The sequence below is a fragment of the Polypterus senegalus genome, chromosome 11, assembly GCF_016835505.1.
Source record: "Polypterus senegalus isolate Bchr_013 chromosome 11, ASM1683550v1, whole genome shotgun sequence".
NCBI classification, from domain to species: Eukaryota; Metazoa; Chordata; class Cladistia; order Polypteriformes; family Polypteridae; genus Polypterus; species Polypterus senegalus.
In genome coordinates, this window is record NC_053164.1 from 58,853,435 (window position 1) to 58,869,268 (window position 15,834).

Consider the following 15,834-nt stretch of genomic DNA (forward strand, 5'->3'; position numbering starts at 1 on the left):
CCCTCATTTGGAACACTGAAACATTCAAACAGTTCAACTGCTTAATGGTATTGGAGAAGGAAAATATATTAAGCATCAAGATTTTGACGAGCAAGATGATTGAACAGAGTCCTTGCTGTTGCTCAGACTAGACACATAACTACCTTCAGACTCATGCGCTGGATCTCCTCTGCTGCTACAGGGCCAATACCTTAGCAGCCTGTGGAGAATGTCACTCATTTTGACTCTGGTTATTCTTTTGGCTGTAGTGGCGGAGATCTTTAGAAGATCTAGCCTGCTCTTTGACATAAGGAAAGCCAAAGATATTAAACTGAAGAACATCTCAAAAAAGCTTTTTGGTGGACCAGGTGTCTCAAATGTTTAATAATAAAATTAAATTCTCCTTCAATTGATGTGTGATACATAGTCTAATTCAACTCAGAATTGTGCATCCCCAGATTTCTCTTGACTTGACTTGGATTATCTAAAATTTACCTGGTAAATTCGATTGTCTGGCGCATGCCTTATTTGTCACATATTTTAGGAGTGTCCAATGCTGAAATCTTTTTGGAATAATATGTTTTCTGGTTTATCACACAATATTGGGGTCCCTATAATCTCTAACACTTTAACAGCACTATTTGGAGTAACCCTTGATGTAATAACACCCCTTAATGAATAATCTGTCATGCTACATTGCATGCACATTAATTTATTTTACTTAACTGAAAAAAGCTTGCACATTGTAATCTTTTTTAGTTAGCCAATAAAAGGTGTCATTTTGCTTGACTTCTTCCTACATTCATAATGGTGAACACGGTACAACACTCTAGTACTACAATCATCTACAGAGATACTGTTGTTATCTGGGTTTGTAGTAAGTTTTAAGGTTAAAAATTCTGATCTACTTACTGACTGCTGCTGCTCCATCCCTTTCAAGAAAGTTTGTTTCCCAAAGTCATCAATAATGGCAAAGCGAGCATGAGCTGAACCAGTTACTGGTTCTCCATAAGAGTATCTTTGTAAATGACAAAACAGAACAAAATTGTGGTGAAAGAAGAGCACAACAATACTAAATATACCATTGAAACTGTTTGTGCCTTAATTTTCAATGAAGAATCAATACTGTTAGAAATGTCAATTAGTCCCGAAAAACGGAAGAATTTCAGTGATCACAATACAATATAAATAACTAGACAGTAATGGCGCACTGCACAATAACATGCAGTGAATACACTTGACTTGACCATACTCCGTTGACCCTTGACCTTCATTAACCATATATGTGCACAATGATTTAAGATATGAAGAGATGGGGGAAGTGACGGAGAAGGTGGTATGGATTAGAACGGCGCCCGTACACATGCGCCACACGGTCGCCCTGCTGCCTGCTCCCGAGAGTTGATTTTACAATAAAATAAAATAAAAACAGTGATTATTCCAAAGCTCTTCAGTTTTAATATACAGCTGTAGTGCAAAGTTTCAGCGTAGTATATGTGTAGCAAATTTCAGGCTACAGGTTATTTGATTTTTGACCTTGACCTTTCTGGGTTGGCCTTTGACCTTGGAGGTCAATCATCACCCCAAAATCGGACAGTAGACGTCACATAGTATATGTGTACCAAATTTCAGGTCAAAAGGTCAAACTGTTTGTGAGCTACAGGTGATTTAAATTCCTGGACAGACAAACGGACAGCCACAGTAGCGTATTATATAAGAAGAATTACACTGATTTTTAAATTGATTAAAAAGAGCTATTTAAAAAAATTAAAAGTAAACAACTTTTTGTTCTTTGGCATGTTGATTATAATCAAAGTATGTACTCTTGGGATGTGATATTATAAAGCAAGACTGATACGGAAACATTTTTAGAAAGGCTGTCTCCTGCAATTCCTCCATTCAGCATACAGTATTATGGTATGGTATTATCTGAAATTCAGTGTTGTTTCATATATATAAAACATATATATGGCATATAACATATTTTTTTACATACTTGATTACTGCAATGCTTTGTTCGCTATGATAAACTGTTCTTCTCTTTTGCCTCCCTTCAGTTGGTCCAGAGCACTGCAGCAAGATCACTTACAAGATCAAAACTACAAGGTCACATTACTCAAATGTTGGTATATCTCCTCTGGCTTCCAATTCATCCATCCATCCATCCATCCATTTTCTAACCCGCTGAATCCGAATACAGGGTCACGGGGGTCTGATGGAACCAATCCCAGCCAACACAGGTCGCAAGGCAGGAAACAAACCCCAGGCAGGGCGCCAGCCCACCGCAGTAGCTTCTTCATATGTCATTGAATTGGTGTTACCGTGCCAAACAGTGAGACCACTAAGGTTGTCACATCAGGGTCTACTGGCTGTTCCAAAGTTTATATTAAAGATGAAAGGTGACGAAAGTGTTTTCTGTGACGACATCTAGACTTTAGAACAGTTTCCTGCTGGATATTAGCTGATTCGGTAGGCACTTTTACATCTTATTGTACTTTTATTGTTTAGCCTTTTTTAAATATACTTCGTTCTTAAATAAATATCTTTTATGTTTTATTCATTTTTGATGAAGCATTGCTTAAAATCTTGGATCTTATGCGGACATATTTTGTGTTTCTGATATGTACAACATGTTCAATGTGAGGCACTTTGTGCCAGCTATTGTTATTAATTATAATCAATAAATAGTGGGCATATGCACCCAAAATGAAAGCAAAATGCAAAAAGTAAAGCTTACTGAACATCCAGGTTGAAAATGAAGGCTTCACTTTTGATATGGTAATACATCTCAACGGGCTTAATTTTCACTTCAAAGCTGGGTAACACTGTTAAAAATACAAGAAGTGGAGTGTGAACACATTTCCTTTAAATTAAGAAAGGCAGAAGGGATGCAAGACCTGGAGTCTATTACAGGAAATGTTAGCAGGAAAAATGCTGCACCAGTCTATCGTGAGAAACATGCATAGATGTGCATACATACCCACACACACACACACACACACACTACTTAGCTAACATAACTTAAAAGAGAAAAGTGGAGAAGCTGTAGAGAATCCAAGTGGATATGGACTGACCGTGAATTAAACTGTCCCCTGGATTTATGTAACACCAACCCTAAATGCTGCACAATGCTGCTTATAAGAGTTGTAGTGGAGTCGACACTATTAACTGCCAGAAAGTGTTCAGAAGCCATTAAGAAGGCTTACAGAATGTTAAGTTATATAGTATGATGTCTGGAGTACAAGTCCAAGGAAGTAATGCTCAAATTTTATATCACACTGGTGTAGCCTCATCTCAATTACTGTATACAGTTTCGGTCTCCAGGCCACAAAAAGGACATAGCAGCACTAGAAAAGGTCCAGAGAAGAGTGACTAGGCTGATTCCAGGTCTCTAGGGGATGAATTATGAGGAAAGATTAAAAGAGCTGAGCCTATACAGTTTAAGCTAAAGAAGATCAACGGGAGACATGAATGAAGTATTTACAATTATGAAAGGAATTAGTACAGTTGACAACTAACTTTAAAAAGAGTTCATCAAGCACAATGGGACACAGTTGGGAATTTATTAAGGATAAATTTTGTACAGACCTTAGGAAGTTTTTCTTTACATAGAGAACCATAGACTCATGGAATAAGTTACTAAGTAGTGTGGTAGACAGTAAGACTTTATGGAGTTTCAAAACTCGGCTTGATGTTTTTTTAGAAGTGGATAAGGTGGTGAGTTTTGTTGGGTTGAATGGCCTGTTCTCATCTAGACTGTTCTAATGTTCTACTGTAGTTAGCAGTATCCATTAATCCATTGTCCATCCAGAGTCACAACTGACTGAGTCTATGACAGGGCACATTCATACACCAACCAATACTCACTTATATATGGCAAGTTCAGAGTCATCAGTTAATGTAACACTGACATCTATTGTCTGACATAAATTAGATTAACAATTAATCCAGAAAAGCTGTTTTATAAAGTGCAAATTGGTAATATTTGGTAAAAATTATCTTTAAACAATATATGTAAAGAAACATATTGTTCATGAAAAATAATGTAATATTTTTCTTAGTAGAGCAGAGAGTGTACTTACCCATCTTCATCACTTCAAACTGCTGAGTAGATGCTGATTTCTCAGCATCTTCATAATGCGCTTTAATCTTCCATGTGCCAGGCCTGTGAGGGGAACAAGCAAAGGATGGTATTAATTCTTGCTAAAGAAACGATTTATTCCGCTATGTTGCTCTGTCCTATTACTTCTCATTTAGTCATGTACAAAGTGGCAGGTATCCATTATGTACACTGACAGAATTTGTAATGCATTTTCACCAACTAGGCTTACAAAGGGTCGCTAATAAAAATTTTGGCTTGAATGAAATTCAGCCCTCTGGGTACAGTACATGCACTTCTCAATAAGGTGAAATCCACCATAAGTAGTATGCATTATTCAGAATCCATTGACTAACAAGTACAGTTCAATAAATTAAGAAACAAATGTGCAATATTCTCTTTCTTTAGATGCATTCATTTGGTATATCTAAAGAAACAGATTAGAACATAGACCTCACACTTTCTAAAATCAGGTAGGAATAATGAAGTATCACCACTGGATGTATCCTCTATGTAGGTGAGCTGAACAGTACTTGATAACACCGATACCCTCTCTTGTCTTGAATGTTCATGATCTGACATATCGGGATTAATGAAGGAACCCAAAAAAGCTGAAATGTAGTCAGAAGCTTTATTCCTTTTGTCCTAATGGGTAATTCACTTTCACTCAGTATTAAAGCAGTGATGTTTTGTAGACCCTTAAAATATATTTGTGGCAGTCTAGTAGTATGGACAAAAGTTATATAACTGTCATAAATATTAAATGGGTGTGGTTCTGTAGGAATTATTACTGAGTTTGATTTATTGTTAATATAATATATCAAAATACTGGGATTTATCTGGGTTTAAATACAAACACATTGGGGACAGCTTAAAGGCTCAGGTGATGGCGATTTCTCACCCAAACACAAGATGACGCTATTTACTAAAACCTTGTCTCTTCTCTCCTCTGCAGTGCAGACGGTCGATGGCTTTACCACCCTTAAGATCACTTTGGCGTCCATCCACCTGGACCTGCGTCTTCCTGCCGGAATTCCACCACCTTGAGTCAATTGCTCTTCAGACTTGTGTCTGTAAAGACATTGTTTTCTTTCTAATGTGTTTGTAACCCATGTTTTGTTTTCAGATATACAGGGTTTGCTTAAAGCTTTTCCTTTTCTTTTTGATTGTTTGCGGTTTCTCTTACAATACTTAACAGAACTGTTTACCCAATAGACAACTGAAGTATGAAAATGAAATCAAAGTATGTAGTGTGTTAGGAAATAGGTGAATAAAATGTTGCATGATCACATATATTACAAACCTACTGTACATGGCAGACAGAAAAGGAAACCAAGGGCAACCAGGGAGAATATGAATTAAAAAAAAGTCAATGGAAGTTCAATGAAAAGAGATGATATTTGGATATTTGGTTCTGTGATATTTGTAAAGATGTTTCTTTTTTCTTGTACTGTTCACCATATGGTTACTGTTGAGTGAAACATGGCATCACTTCCATATTTGTTTTGTATTACAACTCTATGATATACCACCACACAACCAGACAAATCTGAAACTCACTCTGCAACATCTGGAATAGTAATTTTCATTTCCACGATGCCATCCTTGCTTTTTTTTGTTTCCCTCTGAACTTGGTAGCCTTGTGAATTCTGCAGAAGAAAAGAAAATAACAAAAAGGTGTAAGGTGAAAGCAAACAGTACTTTAATAAAAGAAAGAGAAGAAAACAGGCATACTTACAATCACATAAATGTAAACCAAGGTGTCTACTGCTCTTAAGGCGTAATCAAGGGTGAACACCCGGTAAAGCACTGCACAATAGGAAGGAAATGTTAATGTTCACTAAATAATGGGCAAAACAGAAGCCTAATGTCAGCATTACAATTAAAAGAATTATAGTTTTGTGAAGTCTTGCCTGCTTGTGTTTTTTTCTGGTTGCTTTATTCCATCCATCCATCCATCTATTATCCAACCTGCTATATTCTAACTACAGGGTCATGGAGGTCTGCTGCAGCCATTCCCAGCCAACACAGGGCACAGGGCAGGAAACAAACCCCGGGAAGGATGCCAGCCCACTGCAGGGCACACACACACACCAAGCACACACTAGGGACAATTTAGGATTGGCAATGCACCTAACCTGCATGTCTTTAGACTGTGGGAGGAAACTGGAGCACCTGGAGGAAACCCACGCAGACACAGGGAGAACATGCAAACTCCACGAAGGGAGGACCCAGGATGCGAACTCGGGTTACCTAACTGTGAGGCAGCAGCACTACCCACTGTGCCACCGTGCCGCCCTGCTTTATTCCATTCATGCATTTTCAAACCAATTAAAAGCATACATTCAGTATTTGGTAAGTTAAGTATTTTCCAAATGAAAAAATATTTTTTTCATAATCATGAAATACATGAATTTGCACTATTAAGATGCATTATTTTAACTGAAGGATAATTTTTTAATTATATAAAGAATTCATACATTGTAGCAGGTGTCAAACATTAAGTATTGTGAATGTCTACTGGAGACCAGTTTAACTGTGCATATGGGAAATTGGAAAGAGGGTTACGCTGTATACTGTAACAGCTTCCATTTCCAGTGTCATGGAAGCCCCACTCAAAGACATGTGACTCTGCTCCCGCCTGACACTGTGAATTCCACATCTTCCACAACAAAAGAAGTCGCCAGCAAGAAGTTGTCCTCAGGCAACCAAGAGCAGAGCTGAAGGACACAGACAGTAACAATGGTCTCTGTTCAAGGTGTTATGTCTCTGCAATCCTAAAACACCTCAAGTAAATGGTGGTTCCAACTGTCTAGGACCCCAACATTTTTCATGATTGTCTGTTATCTTTTCTCCAATGCCTTACAATGAGGCTCAATGTAGCACCAACATAAACATGAGAGAAAAGGTGTAAAACATAAAAAATATGTCCTCATTGAATCAACCATAATTCCAGCTTTAGAAAACATTCCCTTCAAATTTCAGAGGCATTTTTATGGCAACAAAGTTACAAGAAACACATTTTTGTCAGAAATTCAATGTAGTGTGCTTCCATAGGGGAAGTATACTGTACATGTCAGTCAGTCAGTCAGTCAGTCAGTCATTATCCAACCCGCTATATCCTAACACAGGGTCATGGGGATTTGCTGGAGCCAATTCCAGCCAGCACAGGGCGTAAAGCTGGAACAAATCCCAGGCAGGGCACCAGCCCACACAAGAAACACACACACACACAACTACCACACACTAGGGACAATTTAGGATCGCCAATGCACCTAACCTGCATGTCTTTGGACTGTGGGAGGAAACTGGAGCACCTGGAGGAAACCCACGCAGACACGGGGAGAACATGCAAACTCCATGCAGGGAGGGCCCGGGAAGCGAATCCAGGTTTCCTTAGTATACATGTTGTCAACACAAATAAAATAGATAGATAGATAGATAGATAGATAGATAGATAGATAGATAGATAGATAGATAGATAGATAGATAGATACTTCATTAATCCCAAGGGGAAATTCACATAATCCAGCAGCCGTATACTGATACAAAAAAACAATATTAAATTAAAGAGTAATAAAAATGCATGTTAAAACGGACAATAACTTTGAAAAATGGTGAAAATGGTGCAAAATGGAAGTGTACAGCACATGTTTGCAGCTGTTTGGAAAAATTCTGCCTTTCAGCTAAAATTGTTCAACAATGTGAGTACCTGAAACGTGAAAAATAAATTAAAAATGGAGGGTGCATTGTTTCCCTATTTCAGCTATCTTTAAAGATATGGCTTGTAGCTGTGAGACATCAGTGCTAGACAATGTACTGCTGTTGCTATTAAGAACATTAAAAAAATCTTACTGTAGTAATAGATGGGTGTTTAAAGATTCTGGCATTGATCTCTTCTTCCAGTTTAATCTTAGAAAATGAATGATTGTGGCTGGAAATTGTCCCCAGTCACTTAAATGAATCACAGCATCAAATGAGAAGTGTTCTAGCAGCAGTAGCAGTAAGGAAATCATTGAATTTCTCTCCCTTCCTCTCATTCACTCCTTCTCTCCCTCTCTGAAACTCTCTCTTTTTCTCTCCCACCATCAATCTGTTGAAAGTCCTCACTGGGGTATGCTGGGGCATTTTTTATTGATTTTATTTGAAGAAAACATTCCATATACTAAAGTTAAACTTAACAAACCAGACTGTACTTTTACAGATTATTTTTATACTTTGTTCCTTACTGGGGCATTCTAACTCATTCAGATTAGGTTTAGCAAAAGGTATAAGAACTTGCCAGTTTAAATCAAATTACTATCAAAGCACAATTACAACTGGATTAATTCTGAAACTATGTACAAGTAACCATGCTTGTTGATGTGAAAGGTTGTAGCACATATTTAGAGAAACAAAATGGAGTGGGCAACCAAACTTCCTTAAAAATGCTTTGTTTGACTATATAATGTAATTCTGTAAGCAATCCAAATCTAGTATGAGCATGTCTAGATCTTCTTCTTCTTTCGGCTGCTCCTGTTAGGGGTTGCCTCAGCAGATCATCTTCTTCCATATCTTTCTGTCCTCTGCATCTTGTTCTGTTACACCCATCACCTGCATGTCCTCTCTCACCACATCCATAAGCCTCCTCTTAGGCCTTCCTCTTTTCCTCTTCCCTGGTAGATCTATCCTTAACATCCTTCTCTCAATATATCCAGCTTCTCTCCTCGGCACATGTCCAAACATGTCTAGATATCTTTCCTAAATGTGCCCCACAGGCACAAAATTAATAAAAACAGATCTGCCAGACAACTGCAACCTAATTGCCTTCTGTGTACACCAACAGCATGCTGACTACTGCACTACTTCACATTATTTTCAGTACAAGTTGCCTGTGAATTCATCAGATCAGGATAGAGAGAAATAGAAAAGAAAAAAGTGTAGCTGTTGCTTTGTGCACAATTATCACTGCCCTATCTGTACACACTAGTGGATATGAGAGAAGAACCAAGGTAGTTGGAGTAAAGATGTGGAGGGCTTTAATGAAAAATAGTGGTTTGGCATTTTTAAAATGTCAAGTGGTATGTCCGATAACTTATGCCAATGTAAGTTTGCAAGAAAATAAATGTTTGAGGCTTACAGTTTCTGTCAGAAAAAGTGTAGCAATCAGACTGTATTGGTTGACAACAGTCGCACGAAGCACTTATTATCTGCCACCTTGCATTGTTTTCATCAGCATGCTGATCTTTCTTGATTTTTAATGCAGAGATATAACTTGTAATGAATGTTTGCATAAACAGTGATGCTGCACTCAGTATGTCTGTTTTAGATTTAGGACAAAATATAAAAGGGAATTAAATGTGAACAATTTTTGATTCCATGTGCTTTCTTACTATTCACATTTCTTCAAAATGAATTGTCATACATGAGTGAAAAATTAGGTAGCATTGTGAACATAGCCTTAGTTTGGCACTTATTTACAGTATTTAATTTTGTTACAAATCACTTTATTGTTGTGTAATACTCTTGTGACTTAAGATTGCTTGTATGAATTTCAGATTATAATGCAATGACATAAATAATTAAACCATTTACCACTTACATACATGAGCACACAAATTAGTTTGAGCAGACACTAAAATAGAGCAATCATGACAAGCCGACTTGAGACACCGTGATATATTGTTCTGTTGTAATCCTACCCTTATAAATATTAGTTTTGTATTATCACAGTTTAGGGTAACACTTTAGGTAGCACAGAGTCATTTACTAATATGTAACAAGAGCTTAACAAAGGTTATTTTCTGGAGTTAGTAAAACAAAGCATCAATAAAGTGGTTATTCGTCTCTCCAATATGACCAACAAAAACAACTGCACTTTGGAATGGCCCAAGATGGCTTAAGAGAGACATATTTCTCTTGATATTGCATACTCAAGTATAAGATCTGTGAATCCTTCATATCTAATTTTACCAGCATATCATCCATCCATCCATCCATCCATTTTCCAACCCGTTGAATCCGAACACAGGGTCACGGGGGTCTGCTGTAGCCAATCCCAGCCAACACAGGGCGCAAGGCAGGAACCAATCCTTATGGGCGCCAACCCACCGCAGGACACACACACCCACACACCAAGGACACACTAGGAAATAATTTAGAATCGCCAATCCACCTAACATGCAATGGTCTTAATATGCCACACTGAACAGAGATATAAAAGTTATCTACTGATGTTTCATAAGTGTACCAAAAGAAGCCTTTCTTAAGGCCTTGTTACATAATAGTAAATGAGTAATAAATGCATTTTTGCAGTACCTAAACTAAAGTGTAACACAAATTTAAAAGAACATAAAAATATCAGTTATATGCAGGGGAAGTAGTTTAGTCAGCCCAGTTATGTCATGATAATTAATAAAGGTGAAAAAGAAGACATTACCATTTTCATTAGGGGTGTAGATAGGCTGATTTGTCTGAATAAAAATGTACCCTCTTTTCCTTGAGAGGAGAACCCGAGTCAGCTTCCTCTCTGCATTGGGGATTTCTGCCACAAGCATTAGATAAGGGACATCATTTTCATATACTTTCAGGTCTTTAACTTTATTATAGTCCACCTGTGAAGAATCACACAAAACAGTAAAATATGAAGTTGTTTGTGACTACTACAGTTAACAAATAGAACAAGACAGAATCAAAAACGTATCTAGAACAATTATGCTAATGTCATCTCTGCATTAAATGAATATGATGTGCACAAGCTCACAGCCTGAAATGGATGATGAAGATCACACCATCTTTTTGTTGTAATAATTTACACTGCACAGGACACATGTTTCTGCCATTTTATTTAATATTTGTCTATAGGCTGTCTTGAAATTAAATCCTCCTTATTCGGCACTGTCAATAAGGGCTTGCAGTACATTTAAGGTCCAATGCAATTTTACACCATTTTTATTAAAAACACAAAACAAAACAAACCCAAACAACAAACGTGTGTGTTTAAAAATCAGAGAAAGTAATGTTCAGGTACAGATTGTCATCTGCATGACAATGTGAGCTGTAACCAGTGTCAACTAAGGGACTCTATGGCACTCACTGAACAAATTATACAACCAGGAGACTTAGGTAAGCAAAAAAGGGTGGTTTTAAAAAACACAGAAGGAGGTAAAACACTCAGGAGTTATAATAACAAAAGCTACAAATATAACAAAAACTTTGCGCTTTTCTTGGCGTAACTAATACAACATGTTTTACTCTTTCTAGCTCTTGTGGTCATGGGATTACTCCCACCATGAAATGCTAATGAAACTCCTGATTTTCTCTCTCTTTTTCTCCATTTTCCTCATATCATCCCAGGAGTTCTTCCAAGTGCTTCAGTGTCAGACGTAGCCCTACAAAAACTAAGGCACTGCCTCCCCAGAGCTCCCTAGTTGTCTCTGCCAGACTGCTTTCCCACTTTTAGTAAAAGATAAGATAGCCCTCCTGGGGCCTTACTTTTAAAGCTTTCGTATGCATAAAAAGAGGCTCAAAATGTACGTATGCAACTTTCCACGCAGAAGTTGGATTTTTAAAACATGTATATATTAATTGCATTCATATTGCAATACGGGCACCTAGCAAGAATGAAACTGCTTTTGTTAACTGGATGCTGCTACATTCCATTAATGCAAAAGTTATCTGTGATGCCATGAGGTGGCTGAGAAACCTTGTCTCTCCCTTGCCTAGGTCAGCCCATAATTAATTTATTTTGTGTCAAAATATCTTTGACAGATATGGTGGCTCGCTTGTTGGTAAGGTAACTGGCTGAACCCTTAGTTTTTCCCATGGCATGTACTATTCATTATTCTTCATTACATGTCAGATGATAGTGGCGACCCTCTTAAATGCTAGCACTTTATGCTCTCAGTTGTGGAGCACAGCCTGATACTCTTGAATGCAGGTGGCAGAGTCTTGAATGGTCAGGAATGAGATTGCTCTCCCAGCCAATGAAGTTCTGTGGTATCGCAATTGCATATATAGGAGATTTTATTAACATGCTCCATATGTGGTTGTTTCAGGATGACATTAGACACACATTTCCATACTCATATTTACAAGATGATTGTGATTTATAAATGGTAAGAATAAGCCACTCCACTCCTCTCATGGAAAGCTTTGTCCATCCTCCACTCCAGACACCAACTCACCTGGGTGAGATGGAGTAGCGTCTTTTATTTTGGACCCAGGAGTACTTCCAGTACTAGGACTTGGCCTAGCAGAAGCACTTCTCGGTCAGGTGGAGGTCTCCTAAAGCAAGGATTATAAAGAAGATTATCAACAAGGCTGCGCTCTGGACTCCAACTCCCAGCATTCCCTGTGGGTACTGTATATGGCTTGATATCCAAGCCTAGGGATGCTCCCATCTAATGTGATGGGTGAGGAAGTACTCTGAAGCCGTTGTCTTCCCCAGTTCTTCCATTGTACTGCCTCTCAGCCAGGTAAGAGCATAGATGGGTGCCATTTATTACAATATTTTTTGAGGGGTCACTTTAAATGAATTTCCACTCATTCAGATCATTTTTTGATGTGTTTTAAAGTAAATTAAAGACAAATGCAGTATTTTGTTTAGAAAATTACAATCTTCAAATCATGGAAAATACTCACAAATAGGTAAATTAATTACTGCTTCTTTTCATACAAAAAGCCTGAAGTGAAGGTCTTCAGTTTAAGCCATATTTGTGTTACTAAACAAAAGCTGCACTTACTGCTATTTTATCTTGAGTTTTAATGAAAACTGCTAACATTTGCAACCAGGGAGACATGTGCAACTTTCACGTGACATCCACGGTCAACACTGAGGCTGAGGCTGTTAAATACTTATCATACCTGTCTGGTTATGGCCAGGCATTCCAGTTTCTTTTCCACTCCCAAATACATGCACGTAAGTATAAACTTTCAATTATAGGTTGGCATTGCATGAGTGGCTCCAGCAGAGGTGAAAAAAAAATTATGCTTCCATAATCGGCTCCGGCTTTGTGCCTGATGCTGCTGGGTTAGCCTCTGACTTGGTATTTGACTTATTCAGAATATAAATTGAGTGATTTTTTGATTGAACAAGCTGCAAACGTATCTTTTTGATTGTTTGAAATTAATTTTAGTTGAATCATTATTTATTCTAAATAGCTAAGATTAGTGAAAATTAATTTGAGCTAAATACTTTTTATTCTCTGAAAATATAATGATGTTACATATATTCTATGAGGGACATTCAAAAAGTTTCCACACTTTTTTTTAACTCTATTTATTAAAAATTTAAACAAACAAATTACAACATTTGTCTATATAGTCACCTTACTTTGTGATACAATTTTCCCAGTGTCGTACCAACTTTTTAATGCCCAATAGCTACTCCCGCATTCACTGTTTTCAACGAAAATACAAAAGTGTGGAAACTTTTTGAATGTCCCTCGTATAAAAGAAAAATCTTTAAAGCAGTTAAAATGTAAATTCTGAACATATTTACATTACATTCCTTTACTTTCTCCGTTTGTCTTTTCTTACAACTCTTCTGGATCATTCATACCTGCAGAGTGACAGTTCCATGGGATTTTGATTTTCCCAGAGTAATTTCTTTAATTTGTGAGCATATTGCCTTGGAGTACTCGTCTTCAAAGTATACTTTGATGGTAGTATCCTGGTAATTGTCTTGGATTTGAATGGCCACAGTCTCATCTACACCAAGGTGCACTACATTTGGGGCTGCTATGAAGAACCTAAAGGAGTAAAGCAGTGATTGGAAAATGTGAAAATCTTTTAATTCCAAAAGCATACAAAGTATGGTATACTATTCAAAGATAACTTTGTTACCCAAAGTTGCTAACTTGTCAGGTAATGCTGGCCTCTCATCTCACTCTATAGGTCTGTAGATTTTTAGAGTCATTAATGTCACAGAGAACATTGAAATTCTTATGTGCATGAGCTAATTAACATGCAGCTTGTCACCACTCTCTGTCATGTTAATTAGTGACTATGACAATCTTATCTTGAAACTTTCCCTAAAAATCTCAGGAAACAGAAGTGCCATTTTCTTGGTGTGTTTACATAAAATGCAAAGCACATATTGGCACTGGCATGTCATTGTCGAATCTGTGGATCAATTTCATTGAAATTTGGTACACTTAAAGTTAGATTTTTACATTGTAAAAATGTTACATTTTTCAAAAACTACCATATAAAAGCCATTGGCAAATTTAGCTGAAAACAGTGAAACATTATTTGCATCTTTAATTACCAAACAATTTACTCTGTAATTTTATCTTGAGAGAGGTTATTTTATGAAACTTATTTATATCTGCCTGTTTGATTAAGCACATAATCAAAAATTAACTGACTTAAAACAGCTAAACAAGTCCCTGAACACATTGGAAATTACACCATGCGCACATTGTCTAACTTGTTTCTTTTGGTCATGTTGTATTTGTAGCAATGCAATAATTAAATAATGGGTTATCATTGCTTTCTGAAAAAAAAATAATTGAACTAATGCTTACTTCATTTGTTTGGATAAATAAGCAAATAGTCATGAACAGATTGACGTGGTGTCAGGGACTAGGAGTCCGGGTTCCAAAGCACGTAGTTCAGAATACTTCTAACAAACCCCAAACTAACTACAAACCCCAGCTACTAATGAGGGCTAGCACAGAATCTTTAGAAAATAAAAGGTTTAGCCTTCACAAATATTATATCAAACATAATGTAGTTCCATGGAGCACAAAGGCAAAAAAAATCAGACATCCAAATAATTCACAGAAATCACATTAAACATTGGTACACTCACTAACTCCCTAGCATATTCACAATGAACTACCAAGAATTGTGGGAGATTCTCTGAATTTATTGGGCATTTCCTGGCAGTGATTGGAAGGTGGCCCTGCCTCTTGGGGTACCACCCACAAAACACATGGAACATAATATGGAATAATGTACATAATCAACAAAAGTAACATTAACACAATCAACATAAATAAAAGAATGAACAAAAGAGACATAAACCATGTATTCTGAGACATAACAAGTGGAAGTCATGATCTGGACTTTGTTTAATATTTTTTCTACCTTTTCATTCCCCCTTAAAATAATGGGGATATAAGTTTGGAGGTTTTAGAGGTCAAGGAATTAAACTATCATTTTTTTTAATTATTTAATAAGATTTTGAAGACATTATTTTTGAAATTTATCATCATGCTGTGCCATAATGTTTTTATTATAGGCACTATCGTTGTGTGCAGTTTGTGCTGCAGGGTTGCCAGGTTGTTTCTAGGCAGGATGATCAGGATTGCGCAATGTGTGACGTCATGACAAAGGTGTAATGGCCATCTGCAGATGCTTCCTAATTCTCCAAGTTTGCGGATAAATCACAAGAAAAAAGAAAAAGAAGTTGTAATAAGAAGAGACACGAGGCATGGCAAGGTTTGGGGCAGCCACCCGTTTAATGCGGTTTCCTGGCTGCAAAAGCAAATGATTCATAATAGTCAAGTTTACACAACAGAGTCCAAAACAGAACTGCCTCCCAGAGAAAAGGCGGGAGGCTTTATAGGACGTTGGGGAAGTGACGTCGTCTTCGGGCCGGACTGGAAGTGACGTCGTCTTCGGGGCCGGGACCGGAAGTGATGTCGTCCTCGGGGCCGGAACCAGAAGTGATGTCGTCCTCGGGGCCGGGACCGGAAGTGATGTGTCCCGAGACGAGGTGATAGCTCCTGGTGGGATTTCCCGGGAAAGACCTGCAGGGAACTTAGAAA

The 15,834-nt window shown here is 37.5% G+C and overlaps 1 protein-coding gene across 1 annotated transcript in view; it reads right to left on the minus strand.

The window, feature by feature from the left end:
* Positions 1 to 15,834, minus strand: part of c4b (complement 4B (Chido blood group)) — a 111,734-nt gene that overhangs the window by 85,483 nt on the left and 10,417 nt on the right. Inside the window, exons 2-8 of the mRNA XM_039768726.1 lie at positions 13,620 to 13,809; positions 10,497 to 10,671; positions 5,817 to 5,887; positions 5,639 to 5,727; positions 4,062 to 4,144; positions 2,717 to 2,804; positions 892 to 997 (exon numbers count right to left, since the gene is read on the minus strand). Of these exons, the coding sequence (XP_039624660.1) occupies positions 892 to 997; positions 2,717 to 2,804; positions 4,062 to 4,144; positions 5,639 to 5,727; positions 5,817 to 5,887; positions 10,497 to 10,671; positions 13,620 to 13,809 (802 nt within the window). The remainder of the gene's footprint in view (positions 1 to 891; positions 998 to 2,716; positions 2,805 to 4,061; positions 4,145 to 5,638; positions 5,728 to 5,816; positions 5,888 to 10,496; positions 10,672 to 13,619; positions 13,810 to 15,834) is intronic.